Source organism: Odocoileus virginianus, chromosome 4, assembly GCF_023699985.2.
Source record: "Odocoileus virginianus isolate 20LAN1187 ecotype Illinois chromosome 4, Ovbor_1.2, whole genome shotgun sequence".
NCBI lineage: Eukaryota > Metazoa > Chordata > Mammalia > Artiodactyla > Cervidae > Odocoileus > Odocoileus virginianus.
Genome location: NC_069677.1, coordinates 80782767 through 80807008, shown reverse-complemented (window position 1 = coordinate 80807008; position 24242 = coordinate 80782767). Strand labels below are relative to the sequence as shown.

At 54.5% G+C, this 24242-nt stretch overlaps 1 protein-coding gene across 7 annotated transcripts in view; it reads right to left on the bottom strand.

The window, feature by feature from the left end:
- Positions 1 to 2983: 2983 nt before the first annotated feature.
- The window catches only part of PDE9A (phosphodiesterase 9A), a 105331-nt gene continuing 84072 nt past the window's right edge, over positions 2984 to 24242 (bottom strand). For 2 of the 7 annotated variants that reach the window (XM_070466820.1, XM_020892731.2), the window contains 12 exons: positions 22447 to 22528; positions 20827 to 20901; positions 16764 to 16850; positions 15764 to 15868; positions 15102 to 15184; positions 13815 to 13971; positions 10222 to 10335; positions 8274 to 8378; positions 7444 to 7572; positions 5610 to 5705; positions 4278 to 4353; positions 3218 to 3338 (listed from right to left, as the gene is read on the bottom strand). In XM_070466820.1, the coding sequence (XP_070322921.1) occupies positions 3280 to 3338; positions 4278 to 4353; positions 5610 to 5705; positions 7444 to 7572; positions 8274 to 8378; positions 10222 to 10335; positions 13815 to 13971; positions 15102 to 15184; positions 15764 to 15868; positions 16764 to 16850; positions 20827 to 20901; positions 22447 to 22528 (1168 nt within the window). In that variant the 3' untranslated portion in view covers positions 3218 to 3279. The other 5 variants (XM_070466822.1, XM_070466824.1, XM_070466825.1 and 2 more) reach the window with 5 other exon arrangements.

The following is a 24242-nucleotide window of genomic DNA, read 5'->3' as shown; positions in this document are numbered from 1 at the left end:
TTATCCTGAAGTACTGTGTGTGTTCAGTGTTCATTCAGTCCTCGTGCTGAGTGGATGCTCCCATGTGATTTAGTTAAAGACGTCATTCTGGCTTCAGATACCATGGGTGGAGGAGCCCACGGATGGATGAGCCCATGGATGGAGGAGCCCATGAATGGAGGACCCCACAGGAGGTGTCCGTGGTCTGAGAGATGGGGTGGGGGTGTTCAGCCACAGGGACACCATGCAGACAGACTCCTCTCCTTTCTCCCTTCTTGGTGGCAAGCTCACAGCTGAGCTCACAAGCAGCTGCACGGCCTTTCTGACGGCATGAGCTGGGTTCCCAGGGCAGAGCGCTCTCAGAGCTGAGCCCCAGGATGGTGTTTTCCAGGAGGATTTGCTGGGGATGTATTGGATCCAGTGTTTGACCCATGCTCGGGGAAGTTCTTGGGGAGAGGAACCGTAGAAAATAGTGCTGTGTTGTCCCCTTGTATGAACACTATGTGGTGGAGCTGTGACTGGGGTGCAGGACGGGGCATTTGTCTTGCTGTAACATCCTGCATGCAGGTCAGGACACTGCTGTGTCTCCCCCACCTGCTCCCCGTGAGGCTTGGCTCTATGCTTCACTTTGACTTTACACTGAGATCAGATGGAGGCCACCTTCTCCTCTTACCCTGTGTATTATACGTGGTCTCTTGGCCAGCATGTGGGGTGTCCCTGAGCAGGAGGCCTTCCAGGTCCTGGTGTACAGGCTGACCTGGATGGACAGGGCCCTGTTCATGGGCTCTGGGGCTGGTCTTTGCAGTGGGGGGCTGACTGGCACCTTCTCTACAACTTAAAGGGAGGGGGACGTCTCCGTGTGAGAGGCGACTCAGGAAGGGGCCTCAGCAATCCCATGGCTCAACTCATGGGGTAGGATCTACCCACAGTGTGGAAGTACTTCTGAAGCAGAAGGTTGGGGACAGCATCCAGTGGCTCCTGATGCTCTAAGGCAGTGGTCCCCAACCTTTTTTGCACCAGGATGGGTTTCATGAAAGACAATTTTTCCAAGGACTGGAGGGGGGGGCAAGGAGGATGGTTCAATTTCACCCACTACTCAGCCTGGTTCCCTGGTCTGGGGGTTGGGGCGTCAAGGCATCCCATTAAGGAAGCCAGGCTGTTGACACCAACACCTGGACTGTCATAGGCACTACCAGGACAATCTCTCCTCTTTTTTCTTTTTTTTTCCTCCTCTTCTTTCTTGATTTCCCTGTTCCAGGACTTGGTGTAACCTACACCCAGTAAGGCAGAGGAAGTGTGTTAGAGTGTGTATATACACACGTGTACATGCTATTGTATGTATATAAATGTATATTGTGCATGCACACACACACATGTACATGTATGACTGTATATGTCTGTGGACATCTGCGATTATGTGTATGCATGGGTGTGTGTGTGGACACATGCCTATGTATGATCACATGTCTAGGTATGCATGTGTGATGTGTACAGTGCACACCTAAGCATTATGTGTGTGAACACCTGTGTATATGTGTGACTGTACATGCACATGCATGTGTGTGTATGCATGGATCACACATGTGGTTGGATGGATATGTAAGCATGTGTGTGTGTTGCATATATGCTACACATATATGTAAGCATGTGCGTACGAGGCCCCAATGTATATGTAAGAATGTGTGTGTATGTTGCATGTATATATAAGCATATGTGTATGGGGCCTCAGCACATATGTAAACATGTGTGTGTGTCGCACATATGCCACATATATATGTAAGCATGTGTGTACGGGGTTCAGTGTATATGTAAACATGTGTATGGGGCCTCAGTCTCCATATGGGGACATGCATATACATGTATGCAAGTATGTGTATGCTTATGTAGCCATGTGTGTGGACCTGTGTTTGACTGTGTGCACAAGTGTTAAATTCAGTAATCACTGTGGGAAGCTTGACTGAAGCAGTTTGGTGAGGCAGGTATTCAGCATGCAGCAGATAGAAGGAGCTGTTCAGAGCATGGCCTCACCGATGGGGAGAGCAGATGATAAAACGCCAGTCCAGGAGGACACGCAGGCTGAAGTCATCTTATTTAAACACCTGCTAAGTTTGGGTTGTAGTTTAGCCTAAGCTGCGGTGTGCACTGGCTTTAGCAACATTAAAATGATAAGCAAAACTAAGAAGAGTTGTGGAACCCAAGGTCCCTCTCTCGTACAGAACTGAACTCGAAGAGATGGAACATTTCACAGCCCCAAAATGAATTATTCAAAGAAGTAATATTCTGGAGTTCACCAGGGGAAACAGATGCTCCAAGGAAACTGAACCGACACACAAAGGAAATGTCCTCAGACTATGCCGACGGCCCCAAATGTCAGTTCTTAGAGCAGATGCTATCAGGGGGACAGAGACGGAACCCACAGCTCTGGGGAGCCCTGAGGGGTCTAAACGCACGTGGGGAGGGGGTGTCTGGACTGTGAACTAGATGGGGCTGGGTCTCCCCTTGTGGGCGCTGGTCCACCCAGATCATCCTCAGTGTTTGTCTCTAAAACAGAAGCAGTAGAAGATGAGATAGGGCCCATCATTCCCTGAGACAGGGATCCTGTTTACGTGCTGAGTAAACAGGCTCCTTGTCCTATCTGCCCATTGTGATGTGGAATCCCCACCCCTGCAAACAGGTTCAAGCCTGTGGTTGTCTGTGACCCACATGGATTTCTTGGCTCACACTGCCTGCAGCCTAAACAAGCTACCTCCAGTCCTGTGTCCCCGAGTACAGCCACCAATGTCCCCCTAGGAACTCACAAGGAGGACACGCATGTCCCCATGCTCCGGGCGCTAAGCTGACATCTAATGCTGAATTACATGGAGGCAGTTAGCAAGTCACTCAGGCCATCGCTCTAAGATACACGGGTGAGGAGAGCACAGCGTCCTTGTCTCACGTGGGCATTGGGGAGATTCCTGAAGCAGCCCAGGATGCCCAACTTCCCCCCCAAAAAAGCTCAGACCCATTTCTGTATAAGAATATATTATTTAAAAGACAGTTTAAAAATAAAAATTCTGTACAGCTTGTGAAGTCCTGTTTTTTTGTATCAGTGAACAAAATGGTTCTTAGAAAATGATCTCGTGGCGGCAGGCACTCAGGACCACTTTTTCCTGCACGGACGATCCTGTGAAGCTTGGCCGGCCGGGTCCAGAGCAGCAGTCTGCAGCTCTCTGCTTTCTTCAGGCACAGTCTGCTTGGAAAAGGGCAAAGATGCTAGTTTGTGTTGGTGGGATCAAAAATGTTTTGGCAACATCACAAATGTCATGGCTCACACACAGTGAACAATTTTTCTGTATCAGAATTCTCTGGTCGTTGAACAGCTAAAACAAGAAGAATGGGATTATTACCTCTAGTTTAGAGATTGGGGCTCTGCAGCTCAGAGAGGTTGAGATGCCTGTGGGTGTCACTCAACTTGTAATGAGCAAAGCCTGGACTCACATGGTATGACCAGACCCAATGGAGACTGAATGAACTGGTTTGCCTTCTACCTGGACTGAATGAATAGCCAGGAGCCACAAGTGCAGAGGATGTGCTTGTAGTGACATAAGCAAAGACTTTATTTCTGAGAAGCTTTGAAAAATGTTTTCTAAGTGGTACCTATGCTAATCAGGATGAGATGGTTGGATGGCATCACCGACCTGATGGACATGAGTTTGCGCAAGCTCCAGAAGCTGGTGATGGACAGGGAAGCCTGGCGTGCTGCAGTCCATGGGGTCGCAAAGAGTCAGACACGACTGAGCGACTAAACTGACTGATGCTAATCATCGATCATTTTCTGTTAACTAAGGCATGACCCCTTCTTTCAGAGCCTATTTGTAAAGATTATATGCTAGGAGGAGACGTTCCATTTAAAAACATTTGTACATACAGATTTCTTCCCTTCCTTCCCTTACTCCGTCCTTCCCAGCTTTTCACAATGTCCCCATTTCAGTCTGAAAACTAGTTAATTCTAAAGGCAATCAACCCTGAATATTCATGGGAAGGACTGATGCTGAAGCTGAAGCTCCAGTACTCTGGCCACCTGATGTGAAGAGCCAACTCACTGATGCTGGGTAAGAGTGAAGGCAGGAGGAGAAGGGGATGACGGAGGATGAGATGGTTGGATGGCATCACCGACTCAATGGACGTGCGTTTGAGCAAGCTCCGGGAGACAGTAAAAGACAGGGAAGCCAGGTCTGCTGCAGCCCACGAGGTCGCATAGACCTGGACACAACTGAGTGACTGAACAACAACTGAGACATCATTCAGAGCAGCGTTACCTTCACTCTGTTTCCCGAGGTCTCTGCTTTTCTCTCTTGACGTGGCGCTCCCAGACGTCAGGCTCTCAGCCTTCTGCTATGACCAGGACAGAGCACACAGGAGGTGACAGACAGTGAGTGAGTGACTGCTTGTCTGCTCAAAAGCTTCCTGGGACAGGAGGTGCTAAGACATGTGAGGAGACGTGCTCCTGGGGGCACTTCCCAGACACAGCTCTGCACAGTCTAGCTTCCCGGCCGTTGGAGGCCTTACCACATAGCCTCCATTCGGTCTTGGACAGTGAGCTCTCGCCGGCTGCAGAGGCAGCCCCAGAGCAGGGCCGTGGTGGATGCTGAGTCCATGGCCCTGTCATCTCTTTTGTGGGTCAGCTCTTTCTGGGGGCAGGAGGGGGCTGTGCAGGTCTTAGTGGCCTTCTGGGCAGGCAGCCTGGGACCTGGAGACTGAGGCCTTTGCCGTGATGGCTCGAGGCTGGACCAGGGGGGCCAGGCCTGTCAGCCCTCCTGTCAGAGGGCGCGGCTGGGGGACGTCGCCTCTAACATCTGTTCTCTGCACCATGTGCGCTTAGGCTTTTGGCGTTTTGTGACTTCCTGGGAGGAAAATCCCACTTGAAAAATCGGTTGCTGGCTGGGTGGGGGGTGCCAGGCAAGGCCCAGTGGGGACAAGCCCGCAGCAGCAGGGAGGTGGCTCCCACTGCACTGGGCACCCAAGAGAGAGGGAGAGGGAGGGTGGATGGAGGGGAGGCCACACTTGGGTGACTGGACGTCATGGGGCAGGTCCCGGGGTTCCCAAGTGGCAGGGGGCCCTGAAGCAGGCCTGCACCCTCTGGGGTCCTGCCGGGGCCAGACTGGCTCTCGGGGCTTCTCTGAAAGCCTCCACCCCAGCTCTGAGCCTCCCCGGAACACAGGACCAACCCCAATAGCCAACTAGAGCCGGAGGGGGTCTTTTGATCCTCCTCACGGTGCCACTAGAGTCCCATGGCTGGGTGTGGGGGTGGCTTTTCCAGGGAGTCTCTTCCATGGCCTTGCTTCTGAACAAAGTCAGCCCTGGGAGGAGGGGAGGGACCTGCATGGGGCCAGAAACCTGCTCTGAGGGGACGTGGGTGGCAGAGGCTGTGATGTCCTCGAACCCCCATGGGCGACCAAGAGCGCAGGGGACAGACTCCCCCCAAGGCTGTGTGCTTCCCATCTGTGAGCCCCCTGAGGACAGAACACCTCTGCATCGCGCCTGGCACCTCTGTGGGATGGACGGACGAGCTCCGCTGGAGGCCCCCTGGGTGGTGTGGCCGGGCGGGGTGGGGGGCCCGTGGACCCCAGCTCCTCACAGAGGTGACTCACCTCCCTAACGGCATCGTCCATCTGCTTCAGCTCCTCATAGCGATCTCGGGACTCCCATAGCGGCTGCAGCATGATCTCCTCAACCACGGGGAAGAGCTGTGAGAAAAGAGGGCTGTCAACAGGCCGTCATCCTCGCGGCAAATGCATCGTGGAAAACCAGCCGCCCGGGACACGTGCTCCCATCCAGGGTCACGGCTGGGGCGGAATCCAAGGTGCTCGCGGCGCGAGGCTGGCTGCTCAGTGGCTCCTGGGAGCCTGCGGGGACAGAGCTGTCAGGGATGGAGCGCCCCACCTGCCTGTTCTGAGTCCCGCGCTGTGACCTGCTCTCACACTTTCCACGAGGACCTGGCAGAAGCCACTCCCTCCTTCTGCCTCCCAGAACCCTGACATCCCACCGCGGACTCTCATCTCCCAAATGCCAAGCTCATCCAGCAGACTCTGGGCAGCCACGGGTGGGTGCAGTGAAGGCACACCGCACGTGGCCCGGGACCCCCTCTGCCTGCACCACGCTGGGGCCTGGCCCTGCCTCCCGCCTGCAGCACCCACCGCCCCGGGTCCACCTGGTGAGCACGCTTTGTCTTTGAGACTCAGCTCTGAGGGGGCTGCCTCTCCCTCTGAGGACCCCCCCTCAGTCCCAGGAGGTACAACGCCTGATTCCCTGCCCCACGGGGCCCTGTGCACACAGCCCCCAGCCCCAACCTGCTCCTACAAGAGAGGAGGGCAGGCCCACCATCGCCACTGCTGGCCTTCACCTGCCGCCGGTGGGGTAAGAGTGCCGTGGGGCTCGAGGAAGGGTGCGCTGAGGTAGTTCTGAAGGTTGCTGAGAACAGCACGGGGGGCCCAGGCCAAGGCAGGCTGGGCTCACAGGTGGAGGCTTGAAGAAGGTGGGACCAGGAGCCACGGGCCTCTCCGGTAAGGCAGAAGTGCCCAACAGGATGGGTGACTGCCCAATAAGGCGGGTGGTTTGCCCTGTGCTGGGGGCCGTGGGGAGCCGTGGAAGGTTCAGGAGAGAGGCAGAGACTGTCTCCTTACTGAGGATTAATGTGGTGATCGCTGTGGGCTGTGGGGGTCGGGGAGACGGGGGCAGGCAGGTTAGAAGGTTCTTCTGAAGACAGAGATGAGAGGCGCTGACAAGGCCCTGCTGGTGCCCTGGGAGCGGGGCTGGGGTGGCTCCAGAGACATGCTGGAGGAGGGCTGCCTGGCGCAGAAAGGGGCAGTGAGGGGCGCTGTGGTTTTGCGGCTGGGTCACTGCTTGGGCTGGGGGTGGGCACAGAGGCCAGGAGGGGTGGGGGGCGGTCTGTTTGAACATGCGGGTGTTAGGTGTGGTGGGCTTCGGGTGAGCGTCAGGTAGGTGGCCACTGTTCATGTGTGTGTGTGTGTGAGTGTGTGTCCGTGTGAGTGTGTCTGTGTGTTTGTGTGTCTATGGGAGTGTGTGTCTGTGTGTGTCCATGTGTCTGAGTGTGTGTCCGTGTGAGTGTGTCTGTGTGTTTGTCTATGGGAGTGTGTGTCTGTGTGTGTCCACGTGCCTGTGTGAGTGTGTGTCCGTGTGTGTGTCCGTGGGAGTGTGTCCATGGGAGTGTGTGTCTGGGTGTGTCCATATGCCTGAGTGTGTGTCCGTGGGAGTGTGTGTGTGTGTTCATGGGAGTGTGTGTCTCTGTGTGTGTCATGTGAATGTATGTTGTGTGTCTGTGTCCCTTTGTGTGTGTCCATGTGAGTGCATGTCTGTGAGTCTGTCCGTGTGAGTGCGTGTCTGTGAGTCTGTCCGAGTGTCCATGTGAGCGCACACGTGTACTTCTCCCTGCTGGGTCACCAGCTTGCGGAGGTGGTCACTCACCTTGGTCACTGTCTCAAACATCGGGATCAGAACGAACTTGATGAAGCCGATTTGGGCTGTGGCTTTGGTCACTTTGTCCCGGTCCATGAATGGGGCCACGGGGAGGCCCTCTGACTTCTCGCGGTCACTCTGCAGGGAAGGTACCGAACATGATGTTAAAGAAAGAAACACTCGTGGAATCTGGGCGCTTCAAGGATCACTGCTCTCAGAGGAAGAGACAAACAGCTAACATGCTAGCAGAATCACCCACATCACACATGGTAGTGACCACATGGGAGATGAGGACGCTGTAAGTGCTAACCAGGGGCCCCCTGGGCCTGCACGGTTGTGTCCAGGGGAGGGGAGGACGGCTCCAGGCCCTGCTGGCTGCTCAGCAGCAGAGCAGCTTGTAGACCAGCACCCCCCACCCTGCGACCCCTCATCCCAGCCCCAGACTCATCAAGCTGCTCTAGCGAGAGGCTTATTGCCCCTTCTGACATTTTCTGTCTTAGGCTGGCTTTGCTTCCTGTCCCAGAGTGTCTCCAGCCATAACTGTTTGGTCTCATGCATCCAGGGGCTCCAGTCCCTGCAGGAGGCCCCCATTGGGTGGGGGGAGTTAATCAGTGGTAACAGGGGTGCTAACATGGTGACAGTTTGACATTAGCTTTTCCTGTCTGTCCCTGTCTTATGTGTCTCAAATTACAACCCCATGCGTTTGTGGCAGGCCCCTGCTGTGAAGGCTTCTAGAAGCAGTGACACTGGCCACCTCGGTGCCTCTGTCACATTTCAAACAAGAACCCAGTTAAGGGGCTAAAGAGCCCCAGGAGGTGTGGCCTGTGCGACAGTCTTACCTGCATGAAATATTCCTCCAACAAACAGTCCACCCACGGTTCTGCCACCTCCATGGGGCGGACCTCGTTGGAGATGTCACAGCATTTGATCAGTATCATCTTCAGCTGAAAGAAGAGATCTGGACTCAGCTGTGCTGCATGGGGTACACCTCGCGGGGCTCTGGGTCTGGGCTTTTGCCATCACAGGCCGGCGGGGAGGAGGTGGGAGATTCGGGTGGAGAGGAACTGAGCTTTGCTGTAGCCCCTCCCCCCAACAAGGGCACACTTCCCACTGCAAGGGGAGGAGAACGGGGCATCACCACACCCCCAAGGATCAGACTCTTTCCTGGAGGGGCTTGAGTAGCAGGAAAGCACCTTTAACACGTGGACATTTTGTCTTATGAATCACATATCGCAAAGCTCAGAAGTATCTCTTTGATGTTGACGATACATAAAAAATATAGACAGTGCTGTCAGGAGGCAGAGGTTTAAACGGTAATGAGAAGAAACACAATGGGCCCCCTGAGCACTGAAGTGCGTTAAAAACACAGGGTGAAGGGGACCCTCACATAGCAGCAGGGAGCGTGCCCACCAGCCTTGGTGACAGGGACAGAGTAAAGGGAAAAGTAGCTGATTAAATAGTTAATTCCCAGGCGGCTCAAGTGCTAAAGAATCCACCTGCCAATGCAGGAGATGCAAGAGGCACAGGTTTGATTACTGGGTTGGGAAGATCCGCTGGAGAAGGAAATGACAACCCACTCCAGCATGCCTGGAGAACCCCATGGACAGGGGAGCCTGGTGGGCTATGGTCCATGGGGTCGCAGAGTCAGGAATGACTGAACACGCACATGCGCGTGCATACACACACACACACACGCTCTAACTAGGATTATACGTAGAGAAAAAAATATGCGAGACCCCTGTAAGTTAATGATCACTCAAGAAAGTGAGTTTTCTTAACCACAAAACCAAGCAGGCTTGCTTAGCAAGAAGACCGTGCGACGGAAGCATGGGGACATACCCTCAAACAATAAAACAACGGTGGCGTGCGACCCACATCCTGCCCAGTGAGTTCAGTAAGTTAATGACTCCTAGGACATACTCTGCACACATAAAAAACAATAATTTATGGAAATGGGACATCTCCAAGTGAAAGATCCTCATTGTACTGTGACCTGAAATCATTTTTCTGTAGTGCCATGACAGTCCTGGCTTAAGCATGCAGGGACAAGAAAACTCCCTCCACCCCAACTGACATGGAGGAGGAGCTCATGATGGAAGCATGACGTCTACTCAAGAACGAGGAAGAAGGTGGTCCTTTCTCTCCCTACTTTTCCTTTGATTATAGAACCGAGCCCACCAAGTTCTCAGGGAGTGGCATCCTCTCACCCACCCACTTGTAAGCCTCACAAGCATCTTGTTCTAATCTCTTATCTATACCTTTGCCTCTCATTGAATTCTTTCTGTGCTGAGACATAAAGGACCAAAGCTACTAGGAGCCCCCAGAAACACCACCTGGGGGTTTCATCAGCACCCCATGGTCTGAACACCACAGGGGAGGCAGGGGTGGGAACCACAGCCCTGCTGGTTGAAGGGGGTATGGTGGGCCTGTGGAGAGCACAATCACACCAACATCAAGGTGGCCCTGGATTCTGCCCTCTGTTCCCAAGCCTGGCATTCCCCTGCGTTGGCCGGGCCTCTGCATTTGGGGCTGCCTTCGCCCAATTATCACATTCAAATCTGAAGGAGATGGAAGGATGGGAAAGGAATTCCTTTAACCAGGAGAGGGGGTCCTACTAGGGGCTGGGGGGCTTTCCCTGCTAAGCGCTGGGACTTTGAAAATTAGTGTTATTGATACCTCACTCCAGGTGAGGGTATGCATTTTCCTTTGGTTTCTTGGTTCCCAGTCTGAGCTGGGGGGTAGGGCTCACCCGCCAGGCCCCCAGAGAAGGAAAAACAGCCCACTCACAAGGGTCACGTGCTCCTTGTTGCTGTAGTCAAAATTCTCCATTTTCTCTTTGAAAGAGTCCATGATTTCTGCATGCCTTGCCATGTCAGTGGCCAAGATTAATGTGATCATTCCCTGAGAAGTGAAAGCAAAGAGTTAACACGGGGCGCGATGCCAATAATTACTCAGTGAGCACCCACGGTATGCGGAGCCCCCTGCTCACGCCACGTCATTCAGGCCTCATGCCAGTGCCGGGGCGGGTACTGGCCTCGTTTTTATAAAGAAACTGAGACCCGGAGAGGCTAAGGAGCTTGCCCAGGCCACAGCTGGCGAGTGGGAGGCTGGGGTTTGAGCCCAAGGGTGCCTGATGCAGGCTGCGTCCCCAGAGCAGGCTGCGGGTCCAGGCCCACGGGGAGCAGTCACCTGCAGAGAAGAGGCTCAGCGTGGCTCCTTGTGAAGTCCACCCGGTTTTAGCCAAGGACAAGTGTTTCCTGCCAGTTCACTAATCTAGATATACGGTTTGCTCCTCCTAGATCTTGTTGCTGGAGGTCAATGACCCATTTTCCAAGAGTATTTTCTTCTTATTATCTAATCTGTATGTTAGGGCTTCCCTCATAGCCCAGTCGGTAAAGAATCTGCCTGCAGTGCAGGAGACCTGGCTTCGATCCCTGGGTTGGGAAGATCCCTTGGAGAAGGAAATGGCAACCCACTCCAGCATCCTTGCTTGGAAAATCTCATGGCCAGAGGAGCCTGGTGGGCTGCAGTCCATGGGGTTGCAAAGAGTCGGGCATGACTGAGCGACTAACACTTAATCTGTATGTGACTGTATGTGCATATCTTGCTTGGGAACAAAGTCTGATGATAAATAATAGCATTCTTCTATTAACAAATTTGTAAGCAAAAGTGAAATGTTTTTAATACAAATATTTTATGATCTTGTTAACCAAATGTTGGTTTAGTAGAAGTAATGTAATTTGAAACCATGACCATCCATCAACCTACTCATCCACCCATTAATTTATCTGTCTACCCATCCATCCACTTGTTCACCCATCCATCCAACCATCCACTTGTTCACCCATCCATCCAACCATCCACTTGTTCATTCATCCAACATCCATTCATCTGTCACTTATTAATCATCCATCTATCCATCCATCTCTCCATACATCCATCAACCTACTCATCCACCCATTAATTTATCTGTCTACCCATCCATCTACTTGTTCACTCATCCATCCACTCATTCAGTTGTTCACTTATCCATACATTCATTCATCCAGCCACCCACTCGTTCACTCATCCATCCACCCATTCACTTATTCACTTATCTATCCGTCCATCCATTCATCCATCCATCCCACAAATATTTACAGAGCACACCTCTGTGCTGGATATGATGTTCTACTTCTCCAAGAAAACAACACCAGAAACAGCAAATACAGAACTCAAATCAGTCAGGACAGATAAAAAATGTACTTGGGGAGGGGGCATCACTGGCCTTCTGAATTGTGCCATTTCTCGGTAACGATTTAATTGTTATTAGTGAAGGATTACTCTCGTGATGAGTTATCCCTCAAGATATTCAAGGAAAAAACATTATTAAAAACTGGGACAATGGATTTTACCCCCAGAAAGCATTAAAAGTCAGTAAAATGTCTGGGGCAGGAGAAGCAGTGTGTCCCTGTGTGGGTGGCAGGAGGCAGGGCACGTCCCTGGGGGCGTGTCCCTTGGGGGGCGTGTCCCTGGGGCGTGTCTCCTCCTGCTCTGACCCCTCCTCCCACGAGGGGAGGGGGCCAGCTGCCTGGATGCTCTGGGCTGAGTTCCTGGCGGGGCTCCTCACCCAGCAGCCATCAGGGGTGGCACACAGGAGGATCCTTTCTTCAGGACTCGCCCCCTTACCTGCTTTACAGAAAGACTCGCTACAGCTAATAGAACAACACATAGCAGGTGCCTGCCACTTCTGTGGGTCCATACACGTGGAAGGGCGGCCAGAAAGCCTATAAAGGGTGATCACTGCACCAGGAATCAGTGACTCAACAAGGCCTGTCGTTAAGCCCTGGCTGAGCGCCGATTTCCTGGAAGTAGAAGGATGGGAACAGGCCTGCAGCTGTCTGTTAAGGTGAAGCTGTTGGTTCTCCAGGAGGGGAGTGTGTCCTGCCCTGGGCTCTAGTGCGTCTTTATCAGGTGCTGCTAAGTCACTTCAGTCGTGTCCGACCCTGTGCGACCCCATCCCTGGGATTCTCCAGGCAAGAACACTGGAGTGGGTTGCCATTTCCTTCTCCAATGCATAAAAGTGAAAAGTGAAAGTGAAGTCGCTCAGTCCTGTCCGACTCTTCGCGATCCCATGGACTGCAGCCCACCAGGCTCCTCCGTCCATGGGATTTTCCAGGCAAGAGGACTGGAGTGGGGTGCCATTGCCTTCTCCGTTATCAGGTGCAGGCCTCCCTTTATCAGGGACTCCCAGCCGGGCCACCGAGACACGGGTGGACTCCCACTTGTTCGAGCCCCTGGGCTGCCGTGCAAAGTGCCACACGTGGGGGGCAGAGCAGCAGGAAGGCATCTCCTCGTGACTCTGGAGGCCTCCAGTCTAGGAACCAAGGTGCCCCCTCTGAAGGCTCCGGGGACAGCCCACTCCCTGCCTCTTGGTTCTGGGAGCCCCGGGGCTCTGCCTCCACCATCACACGGCCTCTCTGTCTCTCCTCTGTGTGTCTCTTATACGGACACTTGTCATTGGATTTAGGGTCCATGTGGATAATCTGAGCTAACCTCTAAAGATCCTAGTTTAATTACAGCTACAAAGATTTATTCTAAATAAGGTTACATTCGCAGCTCCTCGGGGGTCAGGAGGTGGGCTTGACTATTTTTTTGGTCGGGGGAGGCTATCATTCAACTCACCTCACCCCTCTGGAATCGCTCTGACATTGTCCCTCCTCTGAACACACCAGAGGATGGGGCACAGGGCTTTGTCCGGTGGGACCTGCTCTGTGTGTATGTGTGGATGTGTGTGTGTGCGTGCTAGGGGCCTGTGCTCAGAGGGACCTGCCGTGTGTGTGTGGGGTGTATGTGTGACTTTGGTGACTTGGAAGCCTCTGTCTCTGGACAGGTGGCCGCCCCCATCCCCCACCCCATGTGCCCCCAGGGGCAGAAAGGTCTCTTTTCTGAAGTGGGAGGTGAGGCTGGTTGGTCACGGGGTGGTGGGGGACAAGAGTGGGACCTAGGGGCAGTGGTCAGGGTTCTGCCAGGCTGGATGTCACAGACATGTCCGTCTAGGACCTGCTTCCTTGGGCGAGTGACCTGAGGCCTGTGTCAGCCTCAGTTTCCTGGGCTGCGAGATGAGAAAGGACGTATCTCAAAGGGTTAAATTAAATGGTAGTCATGACCTGAAGGTCCATGGAACACTGTCCAGGCAGGCCAAGCACACACCTCTTCCTGGGGCATCACCTGGCCTTGGAGAAGGCGTGGAAGGAGGGCCAGTCCCCCAGGATCCTTGTGGGAGACTGGGAGCTCCTGGGAGCCTCAGGCACAGGAAGAGAGGGTGTCTCCTCTCTTGTGGGGCTCACTGTCCCCCAGGGACCCCCACTCACCAGTGGGTGCAGCGTCACCCCACACACCTGCCTGATTTGCTTGAAGCCCTCCGGTGACACGTTGGAGAAGATGTTGCACTCGGGCTGGTTGAGGATCTGGAAGGCCACGGCGCAGTGGTGGTTCTCCAGGGGCGAGATGTCGTTGTAGCGGACGGCCAGCTCCGTGCGGGCGTTGATCTGGTACCTGGGGTTGGACAGCAGAGGGACCCTCGGGGACCCGCACTCACATGCGGGTGGGGCAGGGGCATGCGTGCTGGGGTAGAGGCTGGAGGCGATGGGGCTGCTGGAGGGGACTCCACTCTGCTTGTGCCGGGAATTTACTCCTCTCGGCTCTCCCGGGTCTCAGCTGCCCCTCTGACTAGATACTCCCAAGTCGTTACAGTCCTAACGGTGGACACCACCAATGGGCCTCAGGTCCTCCCTGAGGAGGTGCCCTCGAGGTGGTCAGGCCTTCACCAAGGAACCCTGCAGACACCGTAGGACGTGGGAGGAGGGCTAGATGTTGTGGGTATGGCCCGTGGCTTGTGCTCAGCACAGCATCTGAGTGTGAACTGAGGGGGTGGATGACCACGGGGACACCTCCTCCTCCGGGCATGGACGTCCACACCCTGACATCCGCTCTGGTCCTGAGTAGTGATAGCATCTTTCCTGGACATGTTGAGCATCATCACCCACATGGTAAAGTTCGACACACAAATACACAAATTCCATAGAACAACCAGTGTATCACTATGAACACAAACCAGCGCCACCTGGCTTGGACTCTGGCAGGGACATGGGGTGGAACTCTGCCTTCGCCCCGAGGCAGGAGTGGATCAATGTTCCAGCAAAGCCTGGCCCATCGTCCCGGCCCCACGGCCTGCCCTGGATCCTCCCTGCCTCCTCGCATCCATATCCCTGTTCTTGTAATTGTCCTTGCTTCTGCCTCATTCCTGCTGGAAACAGGCTGGTGAGGCTGCCCTCAGGGGAGTGAGATCCAGAGACTGGGTGGGGATCCACCCCTTCCAGTCCATGGGTGTGTGAACACCCTTCCCTGCTGCAGGGAAGACGTGTAGACGCAGACCTGCAGCCAGGACTGCAAAGGGCTGAGGCAGCCCCATGGGGTCTGGGGACCTCTAGGCATTCTGCCAGGAAGGCCCAGTCCTGGACAAAGTCCTTGGTGGGAAGGCTGCGTCCTACAGAGGTAGGGTGGAGCTGGGGGCTCAGGAGCGCTTCGCTGACAGCTCCCGTTGGGAACTGGCAGGGGGTTGAGCTGAAAAGCTCAACTCTGACACCCAGAGTGCCCTTGACAAGAGAAAAGGACCGTGTACATACGTGTTGTTGTAGCCTGGATGATCCAAGTCATGGCAGATGGCCGCAGTCATTAGGACCAGGATGTCCATTTGAGAAAACTTCTCCTGGATCGGAGAGAGGATTTGGTGGGTGAGGAGCGGGCTGGTAGGGGGTGGGGCAGTGACACAGGGGGATGAATCTCCCCCAGCTGTGGCCTGGTGGGGGAGGACACGCCTCTCCCTGGGGTAGGGGGTAGGCACCCACTTGTTCATTGACAAACTGGAGGGGTGGTACTTCCCCAGGTGGTGGAGGAGCTGCTGCCCCAAGCTCCCCTCCAGGTGGGATGTTCCCCAGACCCATCCTAAGCTCCCTGCAGGCAGGATGTCCCCCAGACCCACCCTAAACTCCCCACCAGGAGGGATGCCCCCCAGACCCGCCCTAAGCTCCCTGCAGGAGGGATGCCCCCCAGACCCTCCCTAAGCACCCCACCAGGAGGGATGCCCCCCAGACCCGCCCTAAGCTCCCTGCAGGAGGGATGACCCCCAGACCCGCCCTAAGCACCCCACCAGGAGGGATGCCCCCCAGACCCGCCCTAAGCTCCCACCAGGAGGGATGCCCCCTAGACCCGCCCTAAGCTCCCCTTCAGGAGGGATGCCCCCAGACCCGCCCTAAGCTCCCCTCCAGGAGGGACGCCCCCAGCCTACCTGCAGCCCGCAGAACCAGATCATGCTGTACATCATCTGGGCGACACAGAAGCAGTGCCGGAAGTTGTGGAAAGGGTTGTTTCGGTAGTTGTCGTGCACACACAGCTGCGGGACGAGACGGGCCACTCTGTGTCCACCACCCACCCTCCGCAAGCTCCCCACACCTTCTTCCTGATGCCAACTCTCGACTCCCACCCGGTCCTCATCCAACTGCACTCCCGCTTCCCAGGGGTGAGGACGAGGGGCCCAGGGGTGTCTGAGGGCCACACAGGGGAAGGTGTCCCCAGGGGACCACAGTGGGGTGTGAAGCTGGGGGCAGGGCAAGGGGGCTGCGTGTGGGGTGCCAGGTCCCCAGCCACCATCAAACCTTCCACAGGTTTTTTAAAAAAACTATTTATTTGTTTGGCTGTGTCAGTAGGTGTAGCATGCAGGATCTAGTTCCCTGACCAGATGTGGAACCTGGATCTCTTGCACTAGGAGCAGAGTCATAGCCACTGGACCACCAGGGAAATCCCTTTCCACAGCCTTCTAACATTTGGGCTCTGAGCTGCATTTTATTAAGAAGATCTGCTGATAAACACACACTCAGTCACACATGCACACCCCTCCCCTACATGCACACCTCACAGACACACACACAGACGCACTTACACATGGACCCATGCACAGCCCCCATGACGCAGGCACGAGCATATACACACATACTCCACACACACTGGCACGCACACGTGTACACCTGCATAGCACCCCCTCCCCGCTGCACACATGCTGCTTAGAACACACTCTTCACCTGACTCTCCCTGGTTCCTACTATTTTCTCGCTCACAGACAGAAGCTTAGGAGCAGAGAGTGTCTGGTGGGGGACGGGTCCCCGCAGGACTCTCCCAGGAGTGTGGCCTTTGTTGGTAGGAAGCCCAGGCCCAAAGGAAGGTACCCACGGTGCATTCCCGGGAAACGCGATGAAACTGTGCTGAGGGGCCAGCAGGGGCCCGACACTCACCAGCCACCTCTTGAGCGTGATGGGGTTGATGCTGAAGTCCCTGACCAGGCCCAGGTCATGGTACATGTGCTCCAGGCAGCTCAGCATCTGCGGGGGCAGAAGCAGAAGGATGATAAGCAGCATGGCGGGCCGGGCCCCAGGGGAGTCCTCCCCTCCCAGGGGGGGCCCAGGACCAAAGCCTGTTGACTAGGAGTTTTCAGGACCCTCAGGAGGGGTGTGGGGGCTTTGAAAGAGCAGTCGAGGTTAGAAGTCAATGGCATTCTCTACAGGAGGGACAGTGACCAGATGAACTAACGCTATCCCCAAATGACCAGATCGGAAGTGACTTGACTTATTTATACACACAAACACCCATCTCAGTGGGTCAGGATTCCGGCCTGAGGTTCTGAGAGACACCTTCAACTCCCACAGACCCTGCACGAGCCCGAGGCTGGGAGATGGGGAGCCGAGGAGCGCCTTTGACAGATACTCATCCATCCCAAACCCGCCTGTTCGGGCCCCCAGGGACCCCGCTGGGATGACACACTTTCTTATGTATGAACCGAAGTGTCTGGAAGGCAAGCTTCCTTCTGGGGAGTACTCCCTCCCAAACTTCATTTCACTGAGCTGCCTTCTACAGAAATCCCCGTTCAACTTGATGTTGATTTTGCTTCCAGGCCCAGAGAGGATTTACTGTCACTGTTGAGATCTATTTAAATGCCACTCAGAACTTTGAAGCTTAATCAAGCCAAGAAGATTAAATGATCTTTAAAAAGTGAGAGCTTGACAAAGTGGGCTCTGCTCTCTGGGAGAAGAGCCCAGGGAGGTCTCAGAGTGGGGCTGACTTGGCATCACCTTAGCAGGACACCAGCCCCCGCCCCCCAGCTCCCCGACCGGGGACCCCCACCTGTGCCCCTTGGCCCCAGTGTCCGCCCTGCCCTGGTGTCTGCAGACTTCCCGTCTGCTCTGTTCACCAGGCAACCTTCTCTTCCCCAAAAGGGTGTGTTAAGGACCGAATCGTGACCCTCCAATCAAGCAGTCGAGGCCATGAGCCCCCCCGTGACTGCGTGTGGAGAGGACTGCGTGTTAGGGACGTAACTGAGATTATGCAGGGTCACTAGGGCGGGCCCTAATCTGCAAGGACGGGTGTCCTTAAGAGAAGAGATCAGGACACAGACACGCACAGGGGGACGCCCATATGAGGACATGGGAGAAGACGGCTGTCAACACGCGGAGGAGAAAGGTCTCGGGAGGGACCAGCCCTGCTCACGCCTGGATCTCAAGGTCGAGCTTCCAGACTGTGAGAAAACAGGTTTCTGTTTAACCCCCAAATCGGCGGCATTTGCTATGGCAGCCCCAGCAGACCTATTCAGGGAGTGCAGTTGAAAACCCACTTTTTCTTGTTACAAAATATATGAGAAACTAGGAACACTGAAATTCAGCAGAAGTTTTGCAAATCCAACTCTACAATGAAGGGTCGATGAGCTGGCCATGGAAGGAACACCTCTGGGAGCAAAGACTTGCATGGCATCACAAAGAACCCACTTGGGAAACTGGAAAACATCCCAGCCCTGCAGTGGGGGCCCGGGAGGATGTCCAGATGGAAAGTCCTTGAAGGGGCCACACGCTGGTGTTCCTTGAGCAGACAGCCCAGACGCAGACTGGATGCCAAGGTTTGGAAACCGGGGCTTTGAAGGAGCCCTTGACAGAGTGTGGGGAGCGCAGGGTCCTGGCATGAGGGTGGGAGGGCTGGTGTCCAGGCTGGTGGCTGGGTCATCCCAGCCTGGCTGGTGGCACGAGCGCCTAGTCAGGGTCTAGCCGTCCAGAGCTGCTGGCGACCCCACTGTCCTGGACCAGAGGGGCTGTAGCTCTGACACCGCTGCTCCCCACCACACCGGCCCATTCGCGGCTGCAGGCAACCCCGCAGAGCCGAAATGTTTGCTGTGAAATCAGAGTCAAGAGGCGGAGGTGATCGGCAGACGAAACCATCTGGTGCCACTTATGTGGTGGCTTCGGAGCAGGAGGGACGCGTCTGTACATCTGCTCCCATGATGGCAGCTGTGGACGCTGTGGCGGGTCCTGGGCTTGCAGCTGGGTGATGATGAGCGTGGAGGACGCGTGAGACGACTGTGAGATCCCGCAGCCTTCAAGGCAGAGCTGGGCAGATGCAGTGCTGTGGGCAGCGCTCAGAGGCTGGCCCTCGAGAGAGGGGAGCAGCGTGAGGTCATCTCCCCATCTGGTCTGTGATCAGAGGACGCTGGGCTGGGCCCTGGGTGATGCAGGGCGCATCACCCCTGCGTGGAGGGAGGGCGGTAGACCACCACCACCCGGGAGCTCTGATGTTCTCGGGGGGTGGCCAGATGCAGTGCTGGGGGCCACACGGGCTGCTGAAGCTTTCAGGTGTGTCCTTGTACCTGTTCATCTTTGCTGCTCATGCTCCAAAATCCATGGCACCCCCAGAGTCCAGGGCTCCTGTCTGTGAGCACTTCTGGTTTGCCACCTTGGGCAGGGAGACACTTTACAGAAGCACTGGAACCCTCTCCAGGCCCCCTGGGTTCGTGGAGGTGTGCTAGTGAAACCCTGGGGCTAGATGACGGCCACTCAGGCCAAGCAGACCTGCAGGGGGCTGCCTCCCTCCCCTTAGCCCTGCCCTGCCAGCACCTGCTCACACATCCCACAGGTGGAGTGATGAGGGGCCGCCTCCCCATGGTGGAGGCAGGGATCCTTCCACCTCTGACATGGAGGTGGAACATTCCCTCTCTGGCCACAAGCAGCCTGTGTTCTGTGGAGACAGAGATGGCAGGGTTCTGCCATCAGGGCCCCAGCTTTGCTCTTTTTCCCTGTGGGCTGAGGTCCAAACGACTACGGGGAGTTTGTGAGATGTGCTCGAAGCGGCACCTGCTGGAAACAGGAGTGGATGTTCCAAGCTCCCGTGGGCCCACAGCGGGAGCCACTGGGACAAGAGGTCGTCACGCTTCTCCTGGAATGCCCGACTCCTCTCCTGCCCTGCTCCCCTCCACCACGTCCGTCTTCAATCAAGCACTGACCCGGCAGTGACACTTACAACAGCCCCTCCTCCCTGACCTCCCAGCTCCAGTCCTGAGTGCTGGTTGGTTGGACGTTTTGGAGTACCCGTGCCATCCAGCTGCTCTTCTCAGGGTGGACTGGGTGGGGTGAAGGCAAGATCTGTGCTTCCCCACCCCTCTTGCTGGGGCTTTTCTTATCCCAGGAGACCACGCGAGTGACAGTGGTTCATATAGGAGAGTTCAGGGTACACGATCCATTTCCCAGACCTGCAGGGAAGTAGCTCTGACGCTCTTGTCCAAGAGCGTGAGCCTTTCTGCGCTCCTGCGTGACCGAAAAGCTGGCGAGTATCTGCTGCTTTCGGTGGCCTGAGGTCTATGTGGCTTTGTGATTTCTTGGGGTTCAGAGACAGGAGGGTGTATCTGACGATTAGGTAATAGACTAAACAAACAATAATCTCCATGACTGTGTTTTCTCAGCAAAAGGGAAATTTAAAAGAACTGTTGTGCTGTAAGAAGTAACTCTGAGCCCTTGAAGGCTTCCCTGGTGCCTCACACGGTAAAGAGTGCACCTGCCAATTTAGGAGACCCAGGTTCGGTCCCTGGCTTGGGACAATACCCTGGACAGAGGAGCCTGGCAGGCTACAGTCCATCGGGTCACAGAGTTAGACATGATCAAGCAACAGAGCATGGATCCTTGAGTCCTCATGGCTCCCCAGGCCGACCACGCTGAGCAGGACCTCAAGTGGAAGCCCCCTCCTGAAATAATCCTGAAGCCCGGAGGCTCACTCCCATGGGGGCTCGGCAGCTGCCCCGGGGGATCAGGATGCGGCCCGGTGGGGGGTGTGGGGGCGTTTCTGAGCAGCCAGATCGGGTGTGAGGTCCCGCTGCTCACATGCTCCTTGGTTCTGGCTCAGGGCCTTCCCGAGCCCAAGGGGCAGTCTGGCTGCAAAACTGGGGAAGCAAGTTAAAAGGAAGAGAAGAGAGAGGAGATGAGGGATGGGGATGCCTCCCGTCTGGTCCCTGAGGCTGGCCCCCCTTCCGATGGCTCTTGTACTCACCTCATTGGGCTCCCAGAGCCAGACGTCGAAGGTGGGCTTCCGCAGGGCATCTATGGTCTCAGGGGACAGCAGGTACTGGAGGGACGGGGAGCAGTGTGAGCTGGCACCGGCCTCTGTGCTGGACAAAGGCCTGCCACGCCTTCTCCACGTCCTCCCACCCCCTCTCAGCACACCTGGGTCCACTCTCAGGGCCACACCCACGAGAGTTCTGGAGGGGGCAGCTCCACAGGGATGGATACCCCACCAGTGGGGGCTGGGGCTGGGGGAGTGCCTCAGGACTGAGCGCGCAGGGGCAGAGGGGGCCTTCGGGGGAGACACAGTGTTCACCCCTGATCGTGGTGGAGGGCGTGTGACCATGTCAGCCTGTCCCATTTGACAGTGCTCCACACCTGCAGAAGGTGAAGCTTACTGCATACTAATGACATCCCGAGAAACCTGACTTTAAAAAATACAATAAAGTGAAATCAAGGGGAAAAAAAATTGGCATACATTCAAGTACTGGCTAAGAAGCTATTCTGAGGTTTGTTTTTGGAACCTGTCACTAGTTTAGCCGTGGGCTATATAACAGCACAGCTTGTGGGTTCTATGGAACACCGGAGTTTAGGTTAGGTTGTCAGAGGAAACAGAAGACTGTAGACACAAGACAGTCACAGTGTTTTGGAATTAAATCCAGTCATCTCCTAGGTCTTTCTGTTTGTGTTTTTAAAAGGAACCTCTGTGGAAGACCGGTGCCTTTTGCTCGGGACCCAGGCTGGGCCGTGTGACTCCCGGGGCAGGGTCCCAAGGTGTGGGTCGTGTACTCCCGTGGGAAAGGGCACATGGGTCCACGTGATGACCTCGGACAATACTCAGTGTATCTTTCACATCCGAGTCAGGGAGACTCCTGTCAGCCCTGGGAGGCTCTTTGCTGCTGTGGGAATGGCGGCGGGTTGGGGGGTCAGCCTTGTGCACGGCCAGCAACCCCAGCCCCCCACCCCTATCTGAAGGATCTTGGTCTTGGCAAAGCCCAGATCTTAGTGGGCAGATATGTAAAACTCAGTTGGGCCAGGATCCCGCTCAGTCTCCAGCTGAAGGCATTGTGAGATGGAGGACCCCATCATGGGATCCATCTTTCGTAGCTGTTTGAAGACCCTCCCAACTCCCAGGGCACTGCCTGCTCTAACAACGGCCCCTCTCCTGTAACTGATACATCCTCTGTGACCCCAAAACAAAACTTCTCATAATAACTACGTATTGTTCAGGGACGGGAGATGCAATGAAGCAGATTATAAATAATTTAGTTAAAAATGAAAGTTCTTTCAAGTAACATTTGAATGTCAGAACCGTTTGTTCACTGAGTTGGGGATGGGGGTTGGGTGGGTACCAGCGAGGAGCTATGATCTGGCAGTAAGCTGTGGTCTGGGACCACTTCTGCTAAACAAATGTCAACGAGGAAATATATTCCGCCTAAGAATAATAGAAGCGTGCCACTGCCAGGGCCCTGGTGAGAGCTGGCTTTGCAAACATGCAGACTGCAGTGGGGCTGGGAGGGGGCCCTGGGTGGGGCCAGAGGTGGGGGGGCTGTGCCCTGAGGCTGTGGACACAGATGGTGGTTTCTTCACAGGCAGGCAGTCATCTTACCTTGGGGTAAGAGGGGACATCGCGTCGAGGCGTCAACTTCTTGTTGTTATCCAAAAAACTGTACTTGCAGGGACAGCTGGTCCTGAAAAGAAAAGCAGAGATTACTTCTGGCATCCCCACCTCGGGCTTGGTGCTGCCTGGGCAGCTAACTGTGGGGACCTCACTGGAGCCCAAACAACAAACCCCAGAGTTGATGGGCATGTACACACTGCTATATTTAAAATGGGTGACCAGCAAGGTCCTAGTGTATAGCATAGGGGACTCTTCTCAATGTTATATGGCAGCTTGGATGGGAGAGGGGTTTGGGGGAGAATGGATACATATGTGTGTGTGTGTGTGTGTGTGTGTGTGTGTGTGTGTGTGTATGGCTAAGTCCATTCGCTGTTCACCTAAAACTATCACAACACTGTTTAACCAGCTATACCCCAATACAAAATAAAAAGTTTAAAATACTACCATATGACCCAGCAATCCCACTGCTGGGCATACACACCAAGGAAACCAGAATTGAAAGAGACACGTGGACCCCAATGTTCATCACAGCACTGTTTATAATTGCCAGGTCATGGAAGCAACCTAGATGCCCATCAGCAGACGAATGGATAAGAAAGCTATGGTACATATACACAATGGAATATTACTCAATCATTAAAAAGAATACATTCGAATCAGTTCTAATGAGGTGGATGAAACTGAAGCCTATTACACAGAGTGAAGTATATCGCCATACAGAAGATGGCCAGTCCAGGTTCGATGCATGAGACTGGGTGCTCGGGGCTGTGCACTGGGATAACCCAGAGGGATGGGATGGGGAGGGAGGGAGGTCCAGGATGGGGAACACATGTATACCAGTGGCTGATTCATGTCAATGTACGGCAAAACCACTACAATGTTGTAAAGTAATTAGCCTCCAATTAAAATGAATACATTTATTTAAAAAAAAGAAAATTTAAAAGTAAAAAGAAAAAAGCTTAAAATAAATAAAAAAAGAGTACATAAAGAAAACCTAGCACAGTGCCCCGCATGGAGTAGATACTCAATAAATAATATTATTGACACTGCTAAAAAACACCCCAAACTCAATCCAACCTGAACCTCACAAACGCCTTTTGTCTTATTTGTTCCAGAAAAATAAGTCACAGAGCCAGAGACATCTCACTGCTAAATCCCAAGGACCCTGCTGGACCTCCTGAGAAGATACTGAGCTCTCAGAAAACACATTATCTTCACTTTAGAGAGGCGTCTAAAAATCTTTTTCTCATGATGTGGGTAAGACACGTTTACTCTAAAAAGTTAAAAACCATAGAAGTAAAGTTAAAAAACTAGTAAGTCCCATTTTACCCACTTCTTTCCTCTAAGTCTCATGCCTGGAAATGCCTTCTGTTAAGTTCGGGGCATCCTTCCAGAACCTTCCTCGGCATGGACACACATGGGCAGCCCCCGGTCCTTCTCAACAAGGATGGAACTGTACTGAGCTCGCTCTCTGGCAGCTTGCCTTTTTCACTAACGTGTCACAAACGCACTGCTGATGCTTCAGAGAGCTCAACCTCGTCCAAAAGCACATCCTCCTTGGGCACCAGGGTGTGGTGGACCGCCATCAACCCCCTCCCGTGACGGACTCTGAGGACGTCCCCACCTGTCCACCTTACACACACGCTGAATTTGCTGTCTGACTCCTTTTCATCACTTAATATCGAGGCAACAAGAATGGAACAAACGGAGCCCGCCGGTTTTGGAGAGCCCTCTTCTAACGTTAGGGGCGAGTGATCTGGCCTGTGGAGACACATCTGGGGGCT